General features: G+C 53.6%; 3 protein-coding genes across 4 annotated transcripts; 1 reads left to right on the top strand and 2 right to left on the bottom strand.

Moving 5' to 3' along the window:
* The first annotated feature begins 540 nt into the window (after positions 1-540).
* Pkmyt1 (protein kinase, membrane associated tyrosine/threonine 1) lies at positions 541-10888 on the top strand. Of its 2 annotated transcripts, XM_040748202.1 has the most exons (9): positions 541-734; positions 1038-1176; positions 6599-7086; positions 7866-8359; positions 9035-9141; positions 9278-9450; positions 9641-9798; positions 10483-10560; positions 10650-10888. In XM_040748202.1, the coding sequence occupies exons 3-9, from the start codon at positions 6736-6738 to the stop codon at positions 10759-10761; spliced, it is 1473 nt and encodes a 490-aa protein (XP_040604136.1). In that variant the 5' UTR covers positions 541-734; positions 1038-1176; positions 6599-6735; the 3' UTR covers positions 10762-10888. The 2 variants fall into 2 exon arrangements, with proteins under 2 accessions (XP_040604136.1, XP_005081699.1); XM_005081642.4 differs by lacking the exon at positions 1038-1176.
* On the bottom strand, positions 10870-14550 carry Paqr4 (progestin and adipoQ receptor family member 4). The gene is made up of 3 exons (XM_005081643.4): positions 14028-14550; positions 12297-12518; positions 10870-12167 (listed from the first exon to the last, which is right to left on the bottom strand). The coding sequence occupies exons 1-3, from the start codon at positions 14191-14193 to the stop codon at positions 11734-11736; spliced, it is 822 nt and encodes a 273-aa protein (XP_005081700.1). The 5' UTR covers positions 14194-14550; the 3' UTR covers positions 10870-11733.
* A 774-nt stretch (positions 14551-15324) lies between these two features.
* Positions 15325-18975, bottom strand: Kremen2 (kringle containing transmembrane protein 2). The gene is made up of 9 exons (XM_040748203.1): positions 18885-18975; positions 18483-18657; positions 17727-17818; positions 17532-17656; positions 17196-17349; positions 16512-16844; positions 16311-16421; positions 16153-16231; positions 15325-15922 (listed from the first exon to the last, which is right to left on the bottom strand). Exons 1-9 carry the CDS (start codon positions 18973-18975, stop codon positions 15712-15714), a joined length of 1371 nt encoding a protein of 456 aa, XP_040604137.1. The 3' UTR covers positions 15325-15711.
* Between the last annotated feature and the right edge of the window lie 3285 nt (positions 18976-22260).

Raw genomic sequence — 22260 nt, forward strand, 5'->3', positions numbered from 1 at the left:
AGGGAATTTTATTGAAAATACAAGCCGCACAGACCCCTGGTTCATCTCTCCTCTCCAGAAGAAAACCTGGGCACAAGGAAACTCCAGCTTCTTAGAAGAAGCGCTCCCCACGGCTATCCTGGTGTGATGAGGACCGAATGTACATAAGATGTGTGTTGCAGGGCACTTGACTTCCTGAGGACTTCCCGTGGCGACTTGGGTACAAGATCCTGCCTGCCCCTTTTATGGACGCGAGAATTAAGGCAGCCCAAAGAGGGCAGAGAATGTGGGAACCCAAGTCTGGAGGCTGACAAAAGTCCCGGGGATCTTGAGGGAGTCAAGGAGCGCTCCCACCCGGCGTCCAGGATTAAGATTTAGCTCCCCCAGCAGCAGTACGGCCAGGAGAGGTGCGCCTGCGCAGTGAGAGAGCTCGGCCAGGCTTGAGGGCGGGGAGGCCTCGCTGCGCACGCCGGACGCGAGGCGGAGCCAATGCCGGGGCCTGACGAGCTGCGCCAGGGGGCGGGGCTACGGGCGATCCTGGGCGGGGCCTCGAGGCCGGTTTGGAATTTTTGGCGCGAGCTGGCTCCGCGCGCGCTCACGGGCCGTTCCCCTTCTGAGAGAGTGCTTCGTCCCGGTGTTCAGAGGCGCCGCTGCCGGACCCCGACCTGTCTGGCCTCAGTGAGGCCCTCAGCGGCCTCCGCCGACCCGGAACCTGGGACCTCGCTGCGGCGCCGCGCCCCGCCCAGCCTCCGCAGGTGAGCCCACACCCGGGTGAGGGCTCCGGGCCGCGCCGCTCTTCCGCCCGGCGCTCTGCCCCGCGCTCCTGCCGCGCTGCGCCCCGAGACGGCCCTCCGGCCTCTCCTCAGTGGCCGGTCGCCCCTCTGCAGCAGCCCCACCCCTCCCTGTGTGTCACGGGCCGACTGGCCCTCGGGTGACTCCGGGTCAGCTGTCGCCCACGCCCCGCCTACTCCCGCGGGCCGCTCTAGGTGCCTGCCTGTTCCTCCCCCTGGAAGTCCTTTCCCTGCACTGCCTCTCTTTTCCCTCATGTCTCTGGGAAGAGCCCCTTCCGGGTGACAGCCGGTCTACGCAGTCGTGTCCCCTCGCCCACGGAGCGAATTCAGCAGCGGCGCTGCCGGGGAGGATCTCAAAATCTAGCGCTAGACGGCGGTCAGCAAATGTGTCCAGCCCAATGAGAGGGTGAGACCCCTGGAAACGGGGAGGTCACCCTGGCTGGTCAGTGGCTCAGGGCCACTCTGGACTCAGCCAGGACTCCACTACCAACCCTTCTCATCCCATAAAGGCGGTTTGACCAAGCCAGAGGTGTTAAAACATAAATGATGTTGAGAGGGGCCGTTCTTCCTGTCTGAAGACAGAAGGTGATGGGTTCCCCGGTGCTAGGCATGGAGACTATATATTTTTTCTTCCTTTTTTTTTTTAACATTTTTTATGTATGAGTATTTTTGTCTGCATGTGTATCTGTGTACCATGTTCGTGCCTGGTGCCCACATAAGCCAGAAAAGGGTGTCAGATCCTCTGAATTGGAGTTACAGATGCTTGTGAGCCACTGTATGAATGCTGGGAATCAGAACTGGGTCCTCTGGAAGAGCAGCAAGTACTTTTAACCTCTGAGCCATCTCTCCCTTTCTTCAAGGCTGTGTGTTTAACTAGCACGATCATGGATCCTGACAGTCTGATTCCTCCAAGAACTCTTTTTTTTTGGGGGGGGGGTTACGAGACAGGGTTTCTCTGTATTGTTTCGGAGGCTATCGGTCCAGCCCGGCCTCGAACTCACAGAGATCCGCCTGCCTCTGCCTCCCGAGTGCTGGGATTAAAGGCGTGCGCCACCACCGCCCGGCTCCAAGAACTTCTTTGTTTGTTTGTTTGTTTGTTTGTTTTGTGGTGGGGACCAAGTACAGGGCCCTGACCATGCTAGGCCTAGTCATCTCTGAGATGGGATTCTTGAAGTAAATAGAGCCATAGCAAAAGAGCCTTCCAGCCAACTCTTTTAATTTAAGTCCCTAACCTCACTAGGCTAACCATGCTCCAAGTAATTTGATCTAGCCACCACCCACAGCTAGGTGTGGCAAATTTTGATACATTGTGTTTTCCCCTAAAATTGCTTTCAACTTGTTTTTGTTTCAATTACAACATTGTAGCAACCCGATGCTTCCCCACTTTTCCCCACAGGCACACAATTACTGACATGATGGTATCACTGTACTTGAGTCATTTCAATTACTATCTAAAGCACCGGTTATGATAACAGCATTTATGCCAGACACCAGTCTTAAATTCTTCAGCTTTTTGTAGGTCAGTGCAGAATTGCAAGTCCACAAACTCCTCTTGCCAGGTGCTCTTCATAATATCCCAGATTTTGGGCATGGGGTTATATTAATAAACCTGTTGGTGTAGCAGTTACCTAACATGAATGATGCTGTGAGCTTGCTACTCAAGCACTGCATAAACTAGGTGTAAGGTACATGCTTGTGATCCTAGCACACTGGAGAGAGTGGTAGGAGGACACAGTTATCCTTGGCTGCACAAGTTTGAAGACAGCCTTTAGACCTTGTCTCAAAAAAACAAACAAAAATAAACCTCAGATTTAGAAAGCGCAGATGTAGGGGTAAGGATGTAGTTCTGGTAAAAGGCTTGCCTAACGTGTTAGGCCTTTGGTTTACTCCCTACTACCATAAATGAATAATAGCTTTTAAAAAGGTATCACAAGAAAGCACATATGTGTAAGACCACTAGTGAGTCTGCAGCATCCAAGATCAAACACTAATGTTTCGTCAATGGATATCAGCACTTACAAGACTGAGGCAGGAGGATTGCTACAAGTTCAAGGTCAGTCTGGGCTTCATAGATTTTCCTCAAAACAAAATAAAATTATAAATATACACACTGAGTGAGAAAAATGGATAAAGTCAAATTTTTTCCCTAAATTACGTTTTCATGAAGCTACCCAGTTGTATTATTTGTTGACAAGACTTCTTTCCTTTTGGGTTGTTTGGCACTAACTTTGAAAATAATTCCAGCTCTCTGGAGAGTGAAACAGGAAGTTGTTCAAAGCTAGTTTGGACTACATAATGAGTCCCTGTCTTGGAAAAAAATACAAAACAAGATGGGGGGGGATTTTCTTTTGAGACAGGGTCACCCTGTGTAGCCCTGACTGTCCTGGAACTTGCTTTGTAGATGAGGCTGACTTTAAAATCACAGAGATCCTCCTGCCTCAGTCTCCTGAGTTCTGAGTTCTGAGGCTAAAGATGTGTGCCACTCTGCCCAGTTTCAAAGAAAAAAATGATTAAACCATAAATTTCAGAACACTTAATTCTATCCCCGCCATCTTTTTATGAATGAACTGTTTCAAATTACTGTGGATTTGAAGAAACTTTGAAAATCTGGAAGTCTTCCAAATTTCGTCTTATGAGAGTTTAACTTTGGTGGGATGGGGGATTGAAGATCCACATGAATGATAGAATCAGCTCTCTTCTAGGCTGTCCTCTGAACTCACAGAGATCCTCCTGCCTCTTCCTCCCAGAGTGCTGGGATTAAAGGTGTGCACCTCCACCGCCTGGCATGCACATTGTTTTCTGTAACGAAGCCAGATGGGATTCTGACAAAGATTGTACTGAATCTGCAGACCAATTTAGAGAGGTTGAACAGGGGTTTGTTTTCTCTGCTAGAAAAAGGCTGAGCTGAAGGCCTCTGAAGGTATTGAAGCTATAGTGCTTTAAGCAAACACGGTACCATGAACTATACCCCAATTCACAACTTTAAGACGATTGCCATGAACATGTTTTCCTTTTTATTTAGGCATTTGTATGTATATGCAAGCATTCTGGGGCCTTGAAACCACCAGGACCTGCAAAAGATTGATCTGTATCAGGCAAGAAGGAAATCCCATTCAACACAACTCAGTAGCCAGTGTTGGTTCAAACATCTAGAGTCTGACACTGGACAGTCTATTGTAGGCATATTTAAGTACAGTACAATTTGGGAAAAGGTTTCCTGCTGAAATACAACCCCCTGTACACAAGGAAGCATAATTAGATCAAAACTCTTTTCAGTTCTATAGATAGGCTACTGTATTATCTATCCTAAGGCCTAGAGAAGGATCTGTTCCCATCATACAGATAGTGTAGAGGTCATCTGGGCTATTAGCCACCTCTGGTCCTGGTTGGGGGAGCCAGGTGTGGCCTGGCTATATAGATAGCACAGGGGTCACCTAGGCTGTTAGCCACCTCCATCCCAGCCTTCTGGGCAGAAGTGGTTATACATCTTGTAGTAGGAATAATAAAAACCCAGAGACAGATATTGGGGTTCAAACTGAAGATCAGAGAAGCAAAGCTGCCAGGCCACCAGAGAGCTCTTACCCCTACCAAAGCTGAAATGGAGATCCTGTCCTCACCGTCGCTGGAGACTAATTGCCAGAATACAAGACCCTGTTCCTATCCTATATACCTCTCTAGTGCTGGGATTAAAGGCGTGAACTCTGTTTCTCTTTTAGACTGATTCACTCTCATGTAGGCCTGGGTGGCCTTGAACTCACAGAGATCCATCTGCCTCTGTCTTCTGAGTCCTGGAATTAAAGGTGTGTGCCACTCCTGCCTGACCTCTATGGCTGGCTTTGCATTCTGATCTTCAGTGGCTTTATTAGCTCATAAACAATATATCACCACATCTTTTTTTCTTTGAAAGGACAACCCTGTGCATTCCTGATTTCCCTAGTACTATTTGTGAGAACAAGAACATTTGTGCTCCCAAAACATGTGCCTGTTGGTTTTTGTTTTGGTAGTAGGAATCAAACCAGGGCCTATTACATGCCAGGAAGGTGTTCTACCATTCGGTTGAGCTACATTTCTTCTTCTCCTAAACTATATAATGTAGCCCTGACTGACCTAGATCTATCTGTTTGTATAAAAATAGAGATCCTTTGCCTCCTAAGTGCTGGGATTAAAGGTATGCACTATCATGCCCAGCATTTCTTCCTAGTTTTTTTTTAATAATTTTTTGAGATTTATTTATTTTATATGTATGGGATTATTATATATATATATATATATGTTTTTTGTCTGACTGTAGGTTTATGTTCTACATGTGGGCAGTGCCCATGGAGCATAAAGAGGGTGTCAGATCCTTGGAAGTGGAGTTACAGGCAGTCATGTTAGTGCTAGGAATCAAATCCAGGTCCTCTGGAAGAGCAGTCCATCCTCTTAACTGTCCAACTATCTCTCTAGCCCCTTCTTCCTTAGTTTTGAGACAAGATCTGAATATATGCTCCAGGCTAACCTCAAATTTGTGAACCTCTTGCCTCAGTTTTCCTAGGCTAGAATTATAGGTATATACCACCATGTCCAACCCCAACAACTAAGACATAAAGCTTTCATTCACTAAAAAATATTTATTATTGTTGGGGTGTACCATGACACATATGTGATGGTTAGAAGATAACTTTGTGGAATTACTCTCCCCTTCCACATTTATGTAGGTTCTGGGTCTGAATGAGGTTGTCAGGTTTGCAAGGCAAGCATATTTACCTACTGAGTCATCTTGCAGGTCTTGTGTCGCAGACCCTTCCCCCACTTACATGAGCAAGGGTCTCGTGTAACTCATGCTGGCCTTGAATTCTCTATGTAGCCAAGTATAGCATTGAACTCTTATTCTCTTGCCTCTGCCTTCCAAGTGCTGGGATTATAGGTGACCCTCACTGTGCCTAGCTCTTTACTTTTTTTGATATAATTGTCAGGTATGAACTTCACCCTGTTTCGAAGTCAGCTTTTCCTGGAGACAGCCTTAGAACTGTTTTACAGCCTGCCTCTACCCCCGGGCAGTTTGTCTAAGCTGTGCTGTGGACAGTGATGAACCTCCTCCTGGCTGGAACAGGACAGAGGTCTCTGGCATTCTTTGCTAGCCTCTTCCAATGTGGAGCTCCCTGTGAATGAGCTAGGGCTTGGACCATGGGCTTCTCAGCCTGCTGGGCCTGTTGTAGAACCTCCATCTCATCTGTCAGTGGCACAAGAGAGAGAAGAAAGCCCCTGGTTATTCTCTCACTAACAGAAATCCAGCCTCTGCTCTGTAGAGTTGGTGGGAAACAGTAATGCTGAGAACCTACCTGCTCTTCCTAGGCAGACACTTTAACTCTGACAGGGAGTTGAGGCAGCAAGAACCTCACTTCTAGATATGTGCCCATAGTGCTGGTGACTTGAAGGTTCTACTCTTTCTCCACGTTCTTACCAAGATTTACTAGATTTTCTTCTGTGTTTCATTTTCTGTCTTTAGTATCACATCCAGAGATTAAGATAGTATATAGTTTTCATTTATCTGTTCCTGGGGGGAAGTCCACAGTCTCCTCATTTTGTGTACATATTCTAGAAGACAGTCAAGTTTTGGAACTCGGAAGTTATTTTTACTGTGGAATTGGTGATGAGGAATGGCATGATTTTCCCATCCCAGGACTTTGAGTGCAGAGAAAGCTGAATGGGCCACTCTAGGGCTGCCTGTCTTATAATTCTCCTGCTGGGTATGAGGCCCTTAGAGATACAGGCTTACGGTCCTGATTTCATGTTTATGTCACCTCCAAGTGTGCAGGTGTGTGATAGCCTGTTCTTCTTCTCTGCAGGCACTTGCGGCGCACACAACCTTCATGTGGAAAGTAGAACGTGTGTGTGGCAAAGCAGTGGCTCTCTTGTGCGCCACGGAATCGAGCACTATTTAAGTGGACACATTGCTCTGTGCTTTGATCCTCTAGCAGTGGCCATGTCCGTGCCCACGGAGGGCACCCCACCACCCCTAAGTGGTACCCCCATCCCAGTTCCAGCCTACTTCCGACATGCAGAGCCTGGTTTCTCCCTTAAAAGGCCCAGGGGCCTCAGCCGGAGCCTTCCACCTCGGCCTCCTGCCAAAGGCAGCATTCCTATCAGCCGTCTCTTCCCTCCTCGGACCCCAGGCTGGCACCAGCCCCAGCCCCGGAGGGTGTCATTCCTGGGTGAGACCTCAGAGACCCTGCAGAGTCCTGGGTATGACCCGAGTCGGCCAGAGTCCTTTTTTCAGCAGAACTTCCAGAGGCTTAGCCGCCTGGGTCATGGCTCCTATGGAGAGGTCTTCAAGGTAAATGAAGGGTGGTTTCCAGGGTTTGTTTCTCTGGGGAACCTCTTTGCCTTGGTGGGATAGTGTCCTAGGTGTCCTGCTGCCTTTTATTCTTTGACAGCTTGCCTCCCTAGGGCTTACAGCCACCTCCCACTCCTCACCCCACCTCCCACTCCCCATCCCCAGGTCAGGCACCTTGAAGACCTGCCTCAGGAGCACTAGCTCCTTGTCCAGATCCTGGCACACCCTGTAGTGGTTCTCTGTCGCCACCTCTCTGCTTGGAGATGGCTGTACTGGGACCCATGACCAGTTCTGTCTGGCCTGGAGTTGATTCCAATGCCTCCAATGCCTACCTTTTTCCCTAAGCTAGCAGGCTCAAAATCTGTACCCTTTCCCATCATAATTTAATTCTCTTTAATATGGTTATTAATTTTCCAGTTATTTATATGTCTTGTAAAACAGCAGCTCTCCTTTACACAAGCACTATTTAAGGCAATTTCACTTAGAATTCAAGCAGCACAGGCCCTTGGATCATCTTTCCTTTCCAGAGGGCATACTGCCCCTGTTGTTTTGGGTCTAAATCTTTCTGTTAGCACTGGACCCTGGTCAGAGGGCTTAGTCTGCCCCATCTCCTCTGTTGCTGGGTCTCTAGTGCACTCTCCTGCAATGGACATGTGTCCAGTTCATTATCATTGCATGCAGAGGTCTTAAGACTGACATGTATTTCCCTACATGGTGAAATCATAATAGCATTCTCTGATTGTCCTCTATCCTGCCTCTGGGTCACACCTCCCTTCCAGGTACGCTCCAAGGAAGATGGCCGACTCTATGCTGTTAAGCGCTCCATGTCGCCATTCCGAGGCCCCAAAGACCGGACTCGAAAGCTGGCTGAGGTAGGCGGCCATGAGAAGGTGGGGCAGCACCCACACTGTGTGAGACTGGAGCAGGCCTGGGAGGAGGGCGGCATCCTGTACCTGCAGACAGAGCTCTGTGGGCCCAGCCTGCAGCAGCACTGTGAAGCCTGGGGGGCCAGCCTGCCAGAGGCCCAGGTTTGGGGTTACTTGCGGGACACTCTTCTGGCTCTGGACCACCTACATAGTCAAGGCCTAGTTCACCTCGATGTCAAACCTGCCAACATCTTCTTGGGGCCCCGAGGCCGCTGCAAGCTGGGTGACTTTGGACTACTGGTGGAGCTGGGTTCAACTGGCGCTGGTGAGGCCCAGGAAGGAGACCCTCGCTACATGGCCCCAGAACTGCTGCAGGGCTCCTACGGGACAGCTGCAGATGTATTCAGGTGAGGCTGGGATATGGAGAGGTCATGAAGGGACTATAAGAGGCTCTTTTTGGGGACTGATGAGCAGAAAGGGAGGGACTGCCCAACAGAGGAGCTCTTCCTGGTGTTGGGGTAAGAGGGCATTCAGGCCTGGGAGGTGTTGTCCCTCCCACTAACTGAGAGGTCTCCAGAGTAAGCCCCTTTAAATTATAGGTTAGCCATCTCCGTGTCTAGCAGCTCTCTGGCTATGCTCCAGCACAGGGAGAGTAGGGTGCAATGAGGTTGAGGGACTTGTCAAGTCCACAGTTAGCATCTGGGACTATACCCAGGCCCAGAGTTCTGAGTCCACACTGGCTACCACTGCTCTGCCTCATTTGTATTCTGGTTATTTCTACATAATGATGATGCCAACCCTAATAATCATGGAAACCAGTTTACATGTCAATGGGGTTCCAATGAACCTCCACTGCAACATGCTAACTGCTTAAGTGTGTGGCCTCTGCGCCACAGCAAGGTCTCCATCTTGGCTGTGACCGCTGGCCCTCCAGAGGCGGCCTCAAAGCTCCTCGCCTCTCTTTCATCAATGTCCTGATTTATGGGGAAGAGAGCAGCCCTTTCCTACTAAGATGCTGCATAGAACAGGAAACTGTGTCACAAAGCTGACTTTGCCTTTCTTTTTCTTTGCCCTGTCCTTAGTCTGGGTCTCACCATCTTGGAAGTGGCCTGCAACATGGAACTGCCCCATGGTGGGGAGGGCTGGCAGCAGCTGCGCCAGGGATACTTGCCCCCTGAGTTCACTGCTGGTGAGTGGGGGCTCAGAAAAGAGCCAACTACTACCAGCTTCTCTGGCAAGGGGTGGCTAGTAGTAAGGACACTGCTGGGCTGAGGGCTCAGTCAATACCCTGGCTCCTGACATGTGTGGCTCTGCCTCATGGGCAGGTCTGTCTTCTGAGCTGCGTTCTGTCCTCACCATGATGTTGGAGCCTGACCCCCAGCATCGAGCCACAGCTGAGGCCCTGCTGGCCCTGCCCATGCTGAGGCAGCCACGTCCCTGGAATGTTCTGTGGTATATGGCTGCAGAAGCCCTGAGTCGAGGTTGGGCCCTGTGGCAGGTAAGCCTCTATGATGCTGATGTATGCCACCTGTTCCTTGCCCAGGGGACCTAGCCACTCTCCTGAGGCTCCCTTTTGAACTTACTATACAGACCAGGCTGTCCTTGAACTCATCATCTTCCTACCTCAGCCTCCCAAGTGCTGTGATTTTTTTACAAGGCTTGATTTCTGAGATTCCCTTTCCTCTTAGGCACTGATCACTCTGCTCTGCTGGCTCTGGCATGGCCTGGCTCATCCTGCCAGTTGGCTGCAGCCTCCAGGCCCACCAGCCACACCACCTGGCTCTCCACCTTGCAGCCCCCTCCTGGACAGCAGCCTCTCCAGCAGCTGGGATGATGACAGCATAGGGTGGGTGAGAGTCTAGGACATGGGGGTGGGGTGTGTGCACATCACTGCAGTCAATGCCCCATGGAAGGTGTCCTAGGCTCCATAGACAGGAAGGTAGATGGGCCTCTGTCACACTCAGGGGACAAGGACTGACTCTGGGTGTGGCTCATGGCCTGTGTGGGCAACTGTGGCATTTAGTAGCATAGCTTTATACCAGTCATTAGTGCAGGATTGCAGCCCCCACTTCTGTAGAGGCTGCCTCTGTTCAGGGACAAAGTGCTGTCCTCACCTAGGTGAATACCTCCCAGAACCTGGTAAGTCCCTGTCCTGAGTCCCAGGTGTCTGCTAGCCAAGGGAAAGGTGTGATTAAGAAACTGCTACAAGGAAGAACCATACACTCTCAGGATCCCTCCTTTTATAGTACTGTTCCCCTCACTCTGAAGGTTCTTTGTAACATACCAAGTTCTAGAAAATCTTCATTTAACAAAACTTGGCATCAGCTCAGTTGAACACGAAAACAGACAGAGATGACCCCTGAACATGGTCAGATAGGAAGACTTGACAGCTGTCAATGTGTGTGTTTATTGTTTCAATTATGGCCTCCTACCTTTAGCAAGCAGAAGCCTGGAACCAAATAGGGTCAGAGCTGGTTTGGTACTACTTCCTCAACCCTCAACACCTTGTTTGCTCTGTCCTTTCTTGTAGTCCCTCACTCTCCCCCGAGACCATCCTGTCCCGAATCACTAGGAGAACCTCTACCCCTCGAGGCAGGTACATGCCAAGGTGAGGAGGAGAGCAAGCCCAGGGCCTAGGGCTGGGCACAGTTGGCTTTGGGATCCAAAGTCTTATTTCTTTTTCTTTCCTCCCCTAAGGGATGCCCTGGACCTAACTGACATGGATTCGGAGCCTCCTAGAGGTCCCTGCCCCACCTTTGAGCCACGGAACCTCCTCAGCCTGTTTGAGGACTCGTTAGACCCAGCCTGAGCCACAGGCCCAGCCTCAGTGCTTTTAAACCTCTGACCCTCTTTCCTACCTCTCCCCCAGAAACTTCTGTCTCTAATAAAAAGTAATGAATCTTGGGAGCACCCAAGGTTGTTCATGTGGCAACATAGTGCTTCTTCTCCCTTTATTGATGTTGCCTAGGGCCTTAGTCCTCTGAGATGATCTGGCTGTGAGGCAATGCTCTGCTACAGAATGGCCTTTGGCCAGCAGGCTGGAACCACACATTGTATAGAAATTTCCTGAGCAGACGTGTCTCTGGTAGGCAAGTCAGTCAGTCAGACCACGGCACTGAAGGTGAGTCTTTGGTCCAGAGAGGCCTGAATCCAAAGCCACCATTCCACATCTGTGCCTGTGGCCTAGGGAAAGCAGCAGCTCCTCTGATGTCTCCTGGCCAGATGATACAAGCAGGACCAGTGCCCACTTGGTCCTGAGAAAAGGGCCTGGTCTCACTGCCCTGCATCCTGACTGCAGGAATGGTAAAATTCTGGCTGCTGAGAGGTTGGCATGCAGGGCAGAAAGATGGAGGTCAGGAAGCAGGGGCAGAGAAGGTAGTTCAAGAGTCCAGGAGGTGTCTTGTGGGAATGGCAAGGTAGGGCCAGTGATTCTGGGATGGAGGCTTGGTAAGTTGGCAGAACTCAACTGTCAGACATGAATTCAGAGATTCTCAGGTAAAACAGGGTAAACTGAAGCCCAAAGAACGATTTCCTTCTAGCCGACAGTGAAGAGGTACCCTGGAGGGGAGTTGGCAGGGAAAGGGGTAGCTAGAATTTGAAGGCCTGGGTACAAGAAGAGGTTAATCAACAGGAAAGGATGAAGAGTGGTCTCCCAGATAGGAAGTCCCATGTCCTGGCTCGTCCAAGGAGCCAGCCCCTTCCAGACCAGCAGAAGGAGGGAAGGTGGCATTATTTGTCCCAGGAAGCTGTGGGCAGGCTGGTTTGGCAGCTAGGAGACAACTCAGTCTGGGGGACAGGCGTGGTGGGCAGCCCAGAGCAGGTCAGGTACAACACCAGCATGTAACTGGAGAATGGAACCCACACTGAGTAGGTGCATGATTTGGTGGGAGTTGCCCCAGTAGTCAAAGCGGCCAGGTCCCCAACGCTCTGGCAGACGTGCCACATTCACCAGCCCTCCAAGCAGTGCCAGTGCATCCATGCGCAGGTAGCAGGGCAGGGAGCCTGGAGCTCCTGAGCCCAGCCCTACTCCACGGGCCCCAAACACCAGCAGGCGGGCCCCAGCTTGCCAACCAAAGGCTCGAAGCCGGGCACTGGTGGAAGGAGCAGTGAGGGCTCTCCAGCCAGCCACACCTGACAGTGCAGTGTAACCCATCAAAGCAGCTGGACGAAGCCAGGGTCTGCAAGCCAGAGTGCAGTGGATGATGGGCAGGGCCCCTGCAGAGAGAGAGAGAGAGGGGGGGGGGGAAAAGGATATCAATTCAATCAATTCAAGCTAGCTGATCTTCCCTACCCAGGATTCCCACCAGTAGCCCTTGCCTCCACCTTCCTGTGGCCCTGGCTCACCAAGAGTGTTGACAAGGCAGACTCCACACATATCCAGGGCAAGGAGCCGGGTGTACACAGTACTGCCTCCTTGGTGGCACATGAAGAGGTGATACAGCACAGAGGCTGCAGGGGGGACCAGGCAGGCCACACAATGTGTACCTCCCAGCCAGCCATCCTTACCCAACTGGCCCCAGGGCATGGTCATTGGCACCAGCACCAGGAAGCCCAGCAGGGCTAGTCCTAGAAGGGAAGAAGAGTTACTCATTCAACATATTCATCATAAAGAAAAAGCACATCCAAAAACAAAGTATCAACTGGGGTCAGGAATATAGCTCATAGGTAAGGTGCTAAGTCTGACAATCTTAGTCTGATCCTGGATTCCACATAGCAGAAGAGAACCAACTCTCACAATTTGTCTTCTAACCTCCACATGCCTTGGCAGATATATACCTACTGACCCCCATACACACTAAGTTAATATGTAAATATAAAAAGTAATAAAGTGACCTGACTATTAAAAACACAAGAAAGACAGAGCAAGGCAGAGTTCAATACTGCTGCCAACCCACACAGAAGAGGGTCTGTGGGCTCCAAACTTTCAGAAGTGTTACTGTCAGGACTCACTGCAGGTCTAGAAGTAAGACAATGAGCCCTACTTTGCAAGTATGGAAGCAGGCTCTCAGTGACCTGTCCCAGCTGAGCTCAGCAACTAGGCAAAGGACAGGATGATGAGCCAGGGCAGACTAACTCCTGTGTTGTCCTCCTCGCTGAGGCTAAAGCCACAACTCCTCTCTGCCACACAGAAGGCTAGACCAGGTCTGCCTGTCCGTCCTGGAGTGTTGCAGAAGTCTGGAGAAGCATGACCTCAACCTGAATTCTGGTTAGGACAGGAGGGTCATACCAGACTCGGGGTTACTTAACACTTCAAGTGTCCAGGCAGATGGAGACTTCGAGTCTTTTTGTTTTTCATAAAGAAAGAAGGGCAGGAAAGGCCAGAACGAAGGGAAGGGGGCTGAAAGGAGCTTATTCTTTCTCCTCTGGGGGTGTCTTCAGGAGCTCTGTTCCTTCCAGTGTTGGCCTTTCTTGGCGATTCCCCACCCTTCCCCACAGGCAGTTGGCATTGCCCTACTAGAGGACAAATGCAGGCATCAGCCCCACTCTTGGTGGGGGGTCTGACAATAACGTTCTCCCTCTCCTTTAGAGAAAAGCACAAGCCTAAACCTAACTGGCTCTAGTCCCCTTTCCCAGCTGGGGCGGCTCAAGGACAGGACAGGGCTGTGTCAGCAGAGCTCTAGGGGGCCGCAAGGGGAGGGGGGACACCAGGCGGAGCCCCAAGACTACTGCTATGGTGGCGGGGACACTAGGCCACCACGAGGAGGGGCTTGGGCCAGGCAGGGGAGGTCTTCTAGTTTCTGACTCCTCCTAGCCAGTGAACGCCCATCTCCAGGACCAGCGCTGGAGGAGGAGGGTGCCCAGGGTGCAGGATTACCAAGGGGATCCTAGGATCCTTACCCCTAGAGCTCAGCGGGATTAAGCTAGCTCCCACTCTGCTCACATCTCCTCCCTTGGAGCACTGCAGGAAAAGCAGAAGCTGGCAGCGAAGCTTGGGACAATGGCAGCTTTGTCACCGCGGCTCCCGGCCCAACTAGGGCAGGGGTAGCCTAGGACTTGGGGCTCGGGAAGCTGCTACGCTCACAGACAAGGCGGCCGCGAGTGTGGGAAGCATGAAGTGGGGCGCCGCTCACCTACCGTGTGTGTAGATGTTGCCCAGCTCGTTGTGCAGATAGAAGAGGCTGCGCAGGCAGCCCGAGCCGCTGCTGGCGGGTCGGTAGCCAGTCAATACGAACTTATTGAACTGCAGGTGCGGCGGCGAGCTAGCCCAGTCCAGCAGGCGCGGCCCGGACAGGAACGCCATGGCCTCATGCACTGCGGCCGGCGGGCGACCCTCTGCTTTCAGGCTTCCTCCTCAGTGGAGCCGCAGCGCTGGGAAGCTCATCTCGATTCACCTCCGGGCTGTCCGGTCGCCCTGCGTGGGGTCAGTCGGGGGTCCGGGCCCTCTTTCCTCACGCGCTGCGCACGCGCGAGCTCGACGCCCCCGCAAGGGAAAAGAAGCTGGCGACCCGGCTGCCGGAGCCCAGTGTGTCCAGTTCCACCGTGGCAGAGCACCGCAAGAAGGGCTCCCGTTGGCCGCCACGGCAGCCTGGCGTCTCGCCGCAGCCCTGAGGACGGGCGCGGCCGGACGCTGAAGGGGACGCCAGGCTCCACCCCAGCTCCTCGCCCCCGCCACCCTGCCCATGTTTCGCGCGCTGGATTCCTGACGTTCACGTTGCAAAGACCAATAGGCGCTGTGGGCAGGGATGCTCCGCCCCGAGACCGCCCAGGCCTTCTCTTTTTAACATATGCGGCTCCAGTCTTCATTGCGTGAGGTGCCTGTTGGCTTGGGACGTGGTGTTCTGGGTTGGAGTCCTCAACTGGAGTGGCCTGGCATCTGGAGTCTACTAACATTTCACACCCTAGCTTTCTTAGTGATCTCCAGGTTGCCGCGCATCTTTGTGTACCCACCTCGAGTACACAGTCTGACTACCCAGATCTCAGCCCACACTCAGGCTCTGTCCAAGGTGCTGCCCCTTCAGATGAGTCCCGCGCAACGATGGCTCGCACCCACTATGAACGTATAGCTTTGGCCGGGTACCCAAGCGTCTAAGATGTGTGACGTACCAGGAGCCCTTGGTGAGGCTCAGCCCTTCCAGCCAGGCTTCTTTGAGCTTGGGTTCCACCCAACTCGCTCTCCCTATTATCGCCCACAAGGCACACCCTCGGCAGGGCCTAGTACAGGCAAGGAACGGGCATAGGCAGGAGGCCAGGGAAGAAAGGTCGGCTCCTTTCTGCTCTTGCTGGTATCAGAAAATAACTTCTTCTGCATAAAGCCACCCACAACCAGCTTCCACTTCCTCACTCAGAAGAAAGCTCACCGTATGAAACACCCAGCACCTCACCTGCAACCCTCCCGCCTTACACTCTCACACAAAGAACTTGCTGAAGCCTCTACTAAAATAGGCCATTTATTTTTAAGTCTCTGGTCGGTCTTTAGATCAATTTTGTTGACCCCTAACTTTCATTGAGGGCAGCAGTCTAGGACCACTTCCAAAAGAGGCGCAAAGAACCCTAAGACCAGACACCACCCCTCACATCAAGGTCCAAGGGTTAGCGTGTTGGATTCCTTTCGCCTTTTGGCTTCGACCATTTTGACCCCAAAGGTCAGACCAAGTTCCCAAACAGCACTGGATGCTTCCTGTCCAATTTTCTTGTCTCCCCGAGATCACTAGAGACCGAGCCACCTTTAAAGAGGCACAAGGAAGAGGTAGGGTGCTGCCTATTATCTCAGGTGTCCATCTTGCTGGCAGAAGTTGTGATGGACCCCGGACATCTGGGGTCAGAGAGCAGAGATGAGCGAGCGCAAGGAGCTCTGGCTGGAGGCACTCAGGGGCCGGTAGCCTGCAGCAGGACCCTCAGCCTGAGAGTCCCCTGGGGGACAGGGCAGGGCCACCACTCGGGGCCGGCGGTACCACACAGCCCAGCTTCTCCTGGGGCCCCGGGAAGGTCCTAAGGCCAGAGACCCTTTTCCCGGAGCCAGCAGACAGCTCCTAGAGAGGGAGCAGACGTCAGCTGGACACATACCCAGTCTTGCCTCCAATATCCTGCTCTGCCTGAGAACCCATGTGTAATTCTCCCAAGGCCTCGCCCCCAAGAACCCAGGACCATCCTAGCTTTGTTCCCACGTCCCAGCTTCCCACCAGAGCCCCCACACCCGAAACAGGAGGCATCAGGCGCCCAGTGCAGGGTCTGCCCTCAGGCCCTGCCCCAGCGCCCGCACCGTCGACGCAGCAAACGCAGCAGCGACAGGAGCAACAGCAGCAGCACGGAGATGGCCATCACAGTGGAGAAGACTCGGGCTGTGGGCACAGGGGGCAATGAGGACAGGGCTCCGAGGGGTCACTCCTGATTAACTCCCACACTGCAAGCCAGACTCACCCCCTATGGAAGCCTGTGCAGCTCCCGGCTTAGGGCTGCAGCTCACGTTGGCACCATCGGGGTCTCCTGCAGGAATCTCAGCCGAATCCTTAGGTGATGCGCTGTCCTCCACTGCAGAGAGAGAAATGAGGCGAGGTGGCCCGGAGTAGGGGTGTGTAGGCAGCGGGGGTGGGGGGGAAAGAGGGCCGGCCCCCTGCTCACCGCGGTAGGTGAGCGCGAAGCCTTGAGCATGGCCCCGCGCGTCGCTGTGGAAGGTGAGCAATAGCGCAGCAGTACGCAGACGCAGAGGCCCAGGCGGTGGCGGGTGGGTACCGTCGAAGGCGCGGAGCAGGTTGCCGGACGAGGCGTCGCGTAGCTCCAGCCGGTCTCGGGAATCCGCCAACTCGAAGAGGCGGAAGGTGAGTTCTAGCGCAGCGCCCATTTGGCCCAGTACCCAGCTGCAGTTCCGGTCTGGCCCATACTCATCCGGAAAATCCGGGGAGTAGATGACACCCTGAGGCGCCGTCCAGTTTCCCTGGCATGAGCCCACGGACACTGTGGGCGGGGCAGGCGGTCAAGAACTCGAGGCCATTCGGGTTCTTTCTTTCCAGCGCAGAGACCCCGGTGGAAAGATTCCCCTTTCCAGTTAGGACTCATTCCCGCCCTCGTACTGGCATCCAGCACCCATCAGTTTCTTTAAATAGGCCCCGCCTTCGGAACAATCCCTTATCAAGTGCCGGCTTCACATTCAGCTTTAGCCTCATGCCCGCTACAGATCCTGCCTCCAGTCCTAGCTTCCCTATCTTGTCTTACTCCAACATCAGGCTCCCCCGATTCCATTCCTACTAGGGGATGGCACATCAGATCCCACTGAGACGCCACTCTTCATTCTGGTCCACATCTCACCTTCATAGATGCCCAGTCGCCCGTCGCCTCCACACAGCTGGCCTGGGTGGCCGAAACAGATCTGGTCACAGTCGGTGGCAGGGGCTGGACGTCCCCGGGCCAGGTCGCTTTCAGAACCACAGAAGCAGGCATAACCAGCCTCCACGCCAGCCAGCTGGGAGCACAGACTGGGTGACCCCAAAGGCAGGGATGGTGGGTATGGGTGGAGTAGTGGGGCGGGAAGTAGGGATTGGTGAGGGTCAGAAGTTAATGTCAAGTTTTGCCATCAGTGTTGGGAGCTGGGTAGGGTTCTAAGGTCAAGGTCAAGGGTCACTGGTCTGGGCCCAACCACCGTACCTGGTAGCCCTTCATGCGGCAGAATCGGAGGCACACCTGGACTGTGAGCTTTGTGGAGGTGCCACTGGGACCACTGAGAGCAGGGGGTGCCCCGGAGTCCACAAAGCAGCCCAGGTACCCAGGCACTGTGGAGAAAGCAGAGTCAGAGCCCCACCTCTGAAAGTGACCCCTGGTGAGGCTCTTGTGGTCACTCACTGTGGCATGTGGGGATGTCACAATAGCGCCAGTAGATGCCCTCTTCTGTCTCGGGCACATAGCACCATGGCTGCACATCGCCATCTGGGTTCCTGTGGGCGGAGGGAGGTGGTGAGCCCACCACCCTTTCCAGTGTGGCCACCATGCTGTAGAGGCCATGCTCCTCTCTGTCAGGGCACAGTCTAGTGTTCTGCACCTGCTCCTGGACTTTGACCTCCCCAGGGGACAGGGAAGTCGCCATAAGAGCCTGGAGAGTTGTTTTTAGGTGTGTGACTTGACCTCATGGGTACCTTCCTGACTTTTCAATGGGTCTTGCCCAAAATGTCAAAGGAGGGCAAGCGGCGAACCCTCAGCTTTGTGGTTGGGCAGAAAGTGGCTCCCTTTCCGTCCCTGGCTGATGTTCCAGAAGAGAGCTGTGGCTTTGAACTCCTCACATGATGGGCTGTAGATGCTGCTCAAGTAACTACTACAAGAGCCAGTCCAATCATTTCAGGGTTCGAGTCCAACCAGATCTGGCATCCAAGGGTCCTTTAAGGGTGTAAGCCTTTTTCCTGGCCCTGACTGGAGGATTTGCAGAAACTATCACCTAAGTCTGACATATCTTTAATTCCAAGTTTGTGCTGAATCTAGTATGAGGTAGGTCCAGCCCCTAAACCTTCCAGAGGGTACTATACCAGGCTAGAACCGACCTCCCCTCTGCCTGGCCTCCTGCCATCACTGGCCCTGCCTTGCTGACAGCTCAGTCAGGCTCCTCACCTGCAGAAGTTGTGCGCGCCCAGCCCCCAGCGTCCCTGAGGATCGCTGGCGCTGCTGTAGCTGTGCTGCTGCGTCTGGTCCCAGAAAAGACAAGGGCGTCCGGCCCCTCGAGGGCCGGTGTAGTTCTGGTGGCCGCGATAATCAGCGCCATTCACCTGGAAGCATTCGGACAGGCCTGCCCGGCAACCGTGGGATCTTGGAGAAGTCTGAATGCTCACTGGGCCTCCTCACTTCTCGACACCCAACTCCTGCCTGGTCCCAGTCAGTATCTCCCAGTTCCCATCCCCGAGGGGGCCTTGGGGCTGCTCAGCTGCTCCATCCACCAGCTCTCCCGCCTCTCCAGTTTTGTGGTCCCAGCCCTGGGCGCAGAAAACTTTGGCCTGGCTGCTGTGCCTAACTCACCTGGATTGTGCAGGCTCCCTGCTGAGGCTCCTCGCTGCGGCAGCAACATTGGGAAGAGGAAGAGGAGGCACTGCAGAGCCGGTGTCCCCATCTTCCCTAACCAAAGAAATGTTGCCTGGACTAGAACACGGCCTGGGACGCTCCGGGGATCGCTGTAGGGTCTCCCTGGTGACCTAAAGGGGGCGTTGTCGTCTGATCCTCTGTCCTGGTCTTACTTTGGTCGGAGCTGCCCGTCCGGGACCAGGAAATATCTTCCTGGGATCTCTGCCCGGCTGTCTCTCTGTTCTCTGGAGGAGGTATGTGGCCAGAGGATGAGCTCAGGTTCGGGTTTCTAGTTCTCGGTCGAGCCTGGGCCCCCACAACCACCCCAACGAACTGTGCCTTGCACCCTTAGTCTCTCTCTTCCAGGTCTCTAAAGCACTGTCTCCCGCTCCGCTTGTGTCCCCACAGGTCCCTCCTCTCTTGCCCCCCCACCCGGGAAGACTAGAAACCCCGCCCGGGATTGGAGCGCAGACAGCAGGTCCAGACGCCTCCCACGCCTGTCCCCCGGGACCCCCAGCGCCCCAACACATGCCTCCCCACCCCTTTTTTCTCTTTCTTCCAGGGTCGGTGTGGGTTCTATTGGGAGGGTATGGAGGGGGACAGGTCAGTTAGCTTAACAGAGCTCTAGAGGACCCTAAAAGGAGCGTTACAGGACTCCCCCGCGGCTGCACCGAGTCAAATTGACACCGATACAAGTGCACGTGCACACTCTCATTCAATCCACTCATTCATTGTTTAAAAAAAAAAAAAACGCTCACACGCACATCTTCTCCGAGTCCTCAAGCTCCTCTTTCCCCAGATCCCGCCGAGGCTGGCTTGAGTAAGGAAGCGCCACTCCCTGCCCCTGATCGCGGAAGACAGGCAGGAATCGTGGACATTCAGCCCGCGACAGGCAGGGGCAGCTGGTGTCTGGGGAGGAAGGCAGCTGTGCCCCCCGTCCCAGCCCGCCCCCTCTCCCGCTTCCATTTTTTCCACTCCCTAGGACCCCAGCCCAGGCTCTCCGGAGCCTTGCCTGCAGTGGAATTCCCCCAGCGGTGCCCCCCACCTGGTAGGGGAGGGGGAGGGGAGCAGGCCCAGGCAGGCGTGGGGGGAAATTCCCCGCCCCATCCCCCTGAGCCCGACTCCTCCAACTCCTCCGAGTCCTCTGATCTCCCAGTGCTGCCCCGGGGCTTGGGGGGAGGCCAGCGCAGGTGCGTGGGAGGGCGGGGGTGGGGACCCAGGGAGAGAGCGGGGGGGGGAGGGGATGTACCCTATGCAGCCCTACCCTGTTCAAACCCCTTGCCCATCAGACCAGCCTGCCCACCCTTGGGCTAGCATGCCTTGGGCCCAGGCTGACCTAGCCCAGCTCTGACAATCCAGGGCTTCCCCCACCTAACACGGGTTCTGAAGCAGAGAAGCAAGATTCGCAGAGAGGATTCTAAGAGGCTGAAGCCTGAGTGGCAGTGATCAACAATTAGCTGTGGGAATCTTGCAGCTGTGCAGTTGGCGCCTCATTCGAAGGTTCTTAGGGCCATGACAAGTTGCCAGAGGGTGGAGGGGGTCGGGTAGGGATGGAGTATTCCAAAGGGATAGATTTGCTGAGGTTGTGGGCTGGTGAGGGGTGCCCCCTTTGGCAACTCAGTGGCCGAGCTGAGCTCTGGACTGGGAGTCTCCCCCATGCACTGACCCCTCCAGAGCCCTCCAGACATCTAGCAAGGAAGCCAACCTTCCCTTTTCACCTGAGGGCCAGAAGAAGCTGGGGGCTGTGTAGTCTGGACCCCTCACATTTCCTGTGAGGGTCAGTCATGTGGAGGAGGAAGTGAACGCATAGAAATGAGTGATCCCGACCTCAACACACAGGGCAGGAATCATGGCAGAGTTAGCTGAGGAATGGCTCCTCCCTGGCAGAACCATGGGCCCTGAAAACAGCCCTCCACTGTTTGGGGTGGATCTGACCAGTCCTGTCCTCTGCAGAGGGGCAAGAGAGGAAGGTGGGGCTCTGTCAGCAGGCGTGGTTCCCTGAGACAGGAGTGAGTGGGAAATGTCCTTGCCACAAGTCCGGGATGGCTTGTGGGCCCTTTGAGAAGAAAGAAAGGCCTCATGCCTTGCTCCCCTCAACACACACTTCCCCGGCATTCCACACTCTGCATTGTGCAGGCAGCAGCCTGTCAGCATTCCCAAGGCCCTAGGGGAACAATTGCACCTCCCCATTCTGCAGATCCCAGAACTGGGGCTCAGAGGCCCTTGGCAACTGTGGACTCACTGGCTGTTCAGCGTTGTAGCCCAGATTCAAGCAGAGTGTGATTTGGTGCCTGGTGTTGACACTGTTGTCCCTATGCCACATCTGAGGTCTCTGACTCCTCCACAGGACGATGTCACTATAGATGGACACCAGGTGTCTCTTACAGTGCACTTTTTAGACAGGTTTGGACTGGAGCTTGCAGTAACAGACCAAGTTGGGCTGAACTCATAGATTCCCCCTGCCTCTGCCTCCTGAGTGCTGGAATTAAAAGTGTGAGCCACCACACCCAGCTCCGTTCTCTTTTTCCTTGACCAGAAGTCCCATTGCCAGGCAGACAGTGGTGGCGCATGTTTTTAATCCCAGTTCTCCGGAGGCAGACAGGTACAACTGAGTTCCAGGACAGCCAAGGCTACACAGAGAAACCCTGTCTTGACAAAAAACAAAAGACCCATTGCCTCCCCCACACCTCCAGTGAGAGCTGCTATCCCACAGCAGTCTCCCCAGTATTGCTTTTCCAGAGATGGGGAAACCGAAGTATGGAAGGAGTTAGTTCAGGGTCATAGTGCCTAAGACTCTGTCCCTGGGGGACATAGGTGTATCTTGGTCTGTTACTTCCGTGAATAGATTTGTATACATAAACCTGTCATGTGGGGGCAATAGAGAAAAAAAAGAGAAACCTTGGGCATGGGGGCTGGAGAGGTGCTACTCTATCAGAGGTCCTGAGTTCAACTCCCAGCAACCACGTGGTGACTCACACAATCTGGAATGAGATCTGGTGCCCTCTTTTGGCCTGCAGGCATACACATATGTAGAACACTTACACACACACACACACACACACACACACACACACACACCAAAACACAACTTGGGCATGAGGGTGGGTGCCCTTGTTCTTATTTTCTTTGAAGTACATGAAGTCAGGTTTGTTCCGTCCAGTGTGAAAAAGGGTGAAATGCTGGAGACACTGGGTGGCATTATCCCAGGAAGTTTCCCAGGGTGCATTTGAGCCCATTCCATTTCTTTCTGGGAGTCTATCAGGGTAAGGGTAGACCCTAGTGTGGACAGAGAGCAAAGAAAGCCCCCAAATTCCCAATATGGCATTCTGGTCTC

The sequence above is a fragment of the Mesocricetus auratus genome, unplaced genomic scaffold (assembly GCF_017639785.1).
Source record: "Mesocricetus auratus isolate SY011 unplaced genomic scaffold, BCM_Maur_2.0 Super-Scaffold_100007, whole genome shotgun sequence".
Classification (NCBI taxonomy): domain Eukaryota; kingdom Metazoa; phylum Chordata; class Mammalia; order Rodentia; family Cricetidae; genus Mesocricetus; species Mesocricetus auratus.

Bases quoted from the DNA above. Each gene is read 5' to 3' on its own strand.
- Pkmyt1 (XM_040748202.1), top strand. From the start codon at position 6,736: ATGTCCGTGCCCACGGAGGGCACCCCACCACCCCTAAGTGGTACCCCC. The intron at 7,087-7,865 runs GTAAATGAAGGG...CCTCCCTTCCAG, and splicing joins CCTATGGAGAGGTCTTCAAG to GTACGCTCCAAGGAAGATGG. The intron at 10,561-10,649 runs GTGAGGAGGAGA...TCCTCCCCTAAG, and splicing joins CGAGGCAGGTACATGCCAAG to GGATGCCCTGGACCTAACTG.
- Paqr4 (XM_005081643.4), bottom strand. From the start codon at position 14,193: ATGGCGTTCCTGTCCGGGCCGCGCCTGCTGGACTGGGCTAGCTCGCCG. The intron at 12,519-14,027 runs GTAGGTGAGCGG...CTTCCCTTCTAG, and splicing joins GGGCAACATCTACACACACG to GACTAGCCCTGCTGGGCTTC. The intron at 12,168-12,296 runs GTGAGCCAGGGC...CTCTCTCTGCAG, and splicing joins CTGCCTTGTCAACACTCTTG to GGGCCCTGCCCATCATCCAC.
- Kremen2 (XM_040748203.1), bottom strand. From the start codon at position 18,975: ATGGGGACACCGGCTCTGCAGTGCCTCCTCTTCCTCTTCCCAATGTTG. The intron at 17,819-18,482 runs GTGAGGAGCCTG...CTCCGCCCACAG, and splicing joins GGCGCGCACAACTTCTGCAG to GAACCCAGATGGCGATGTGC. The intron at 15,923-16,152 runs GTGCGGGCGCTG...CTCCCTCTCTAG, and splicing joins CTGCGTTTGCTGCGTCGACG to GAGCTGTCTGCTGGCTCCGG.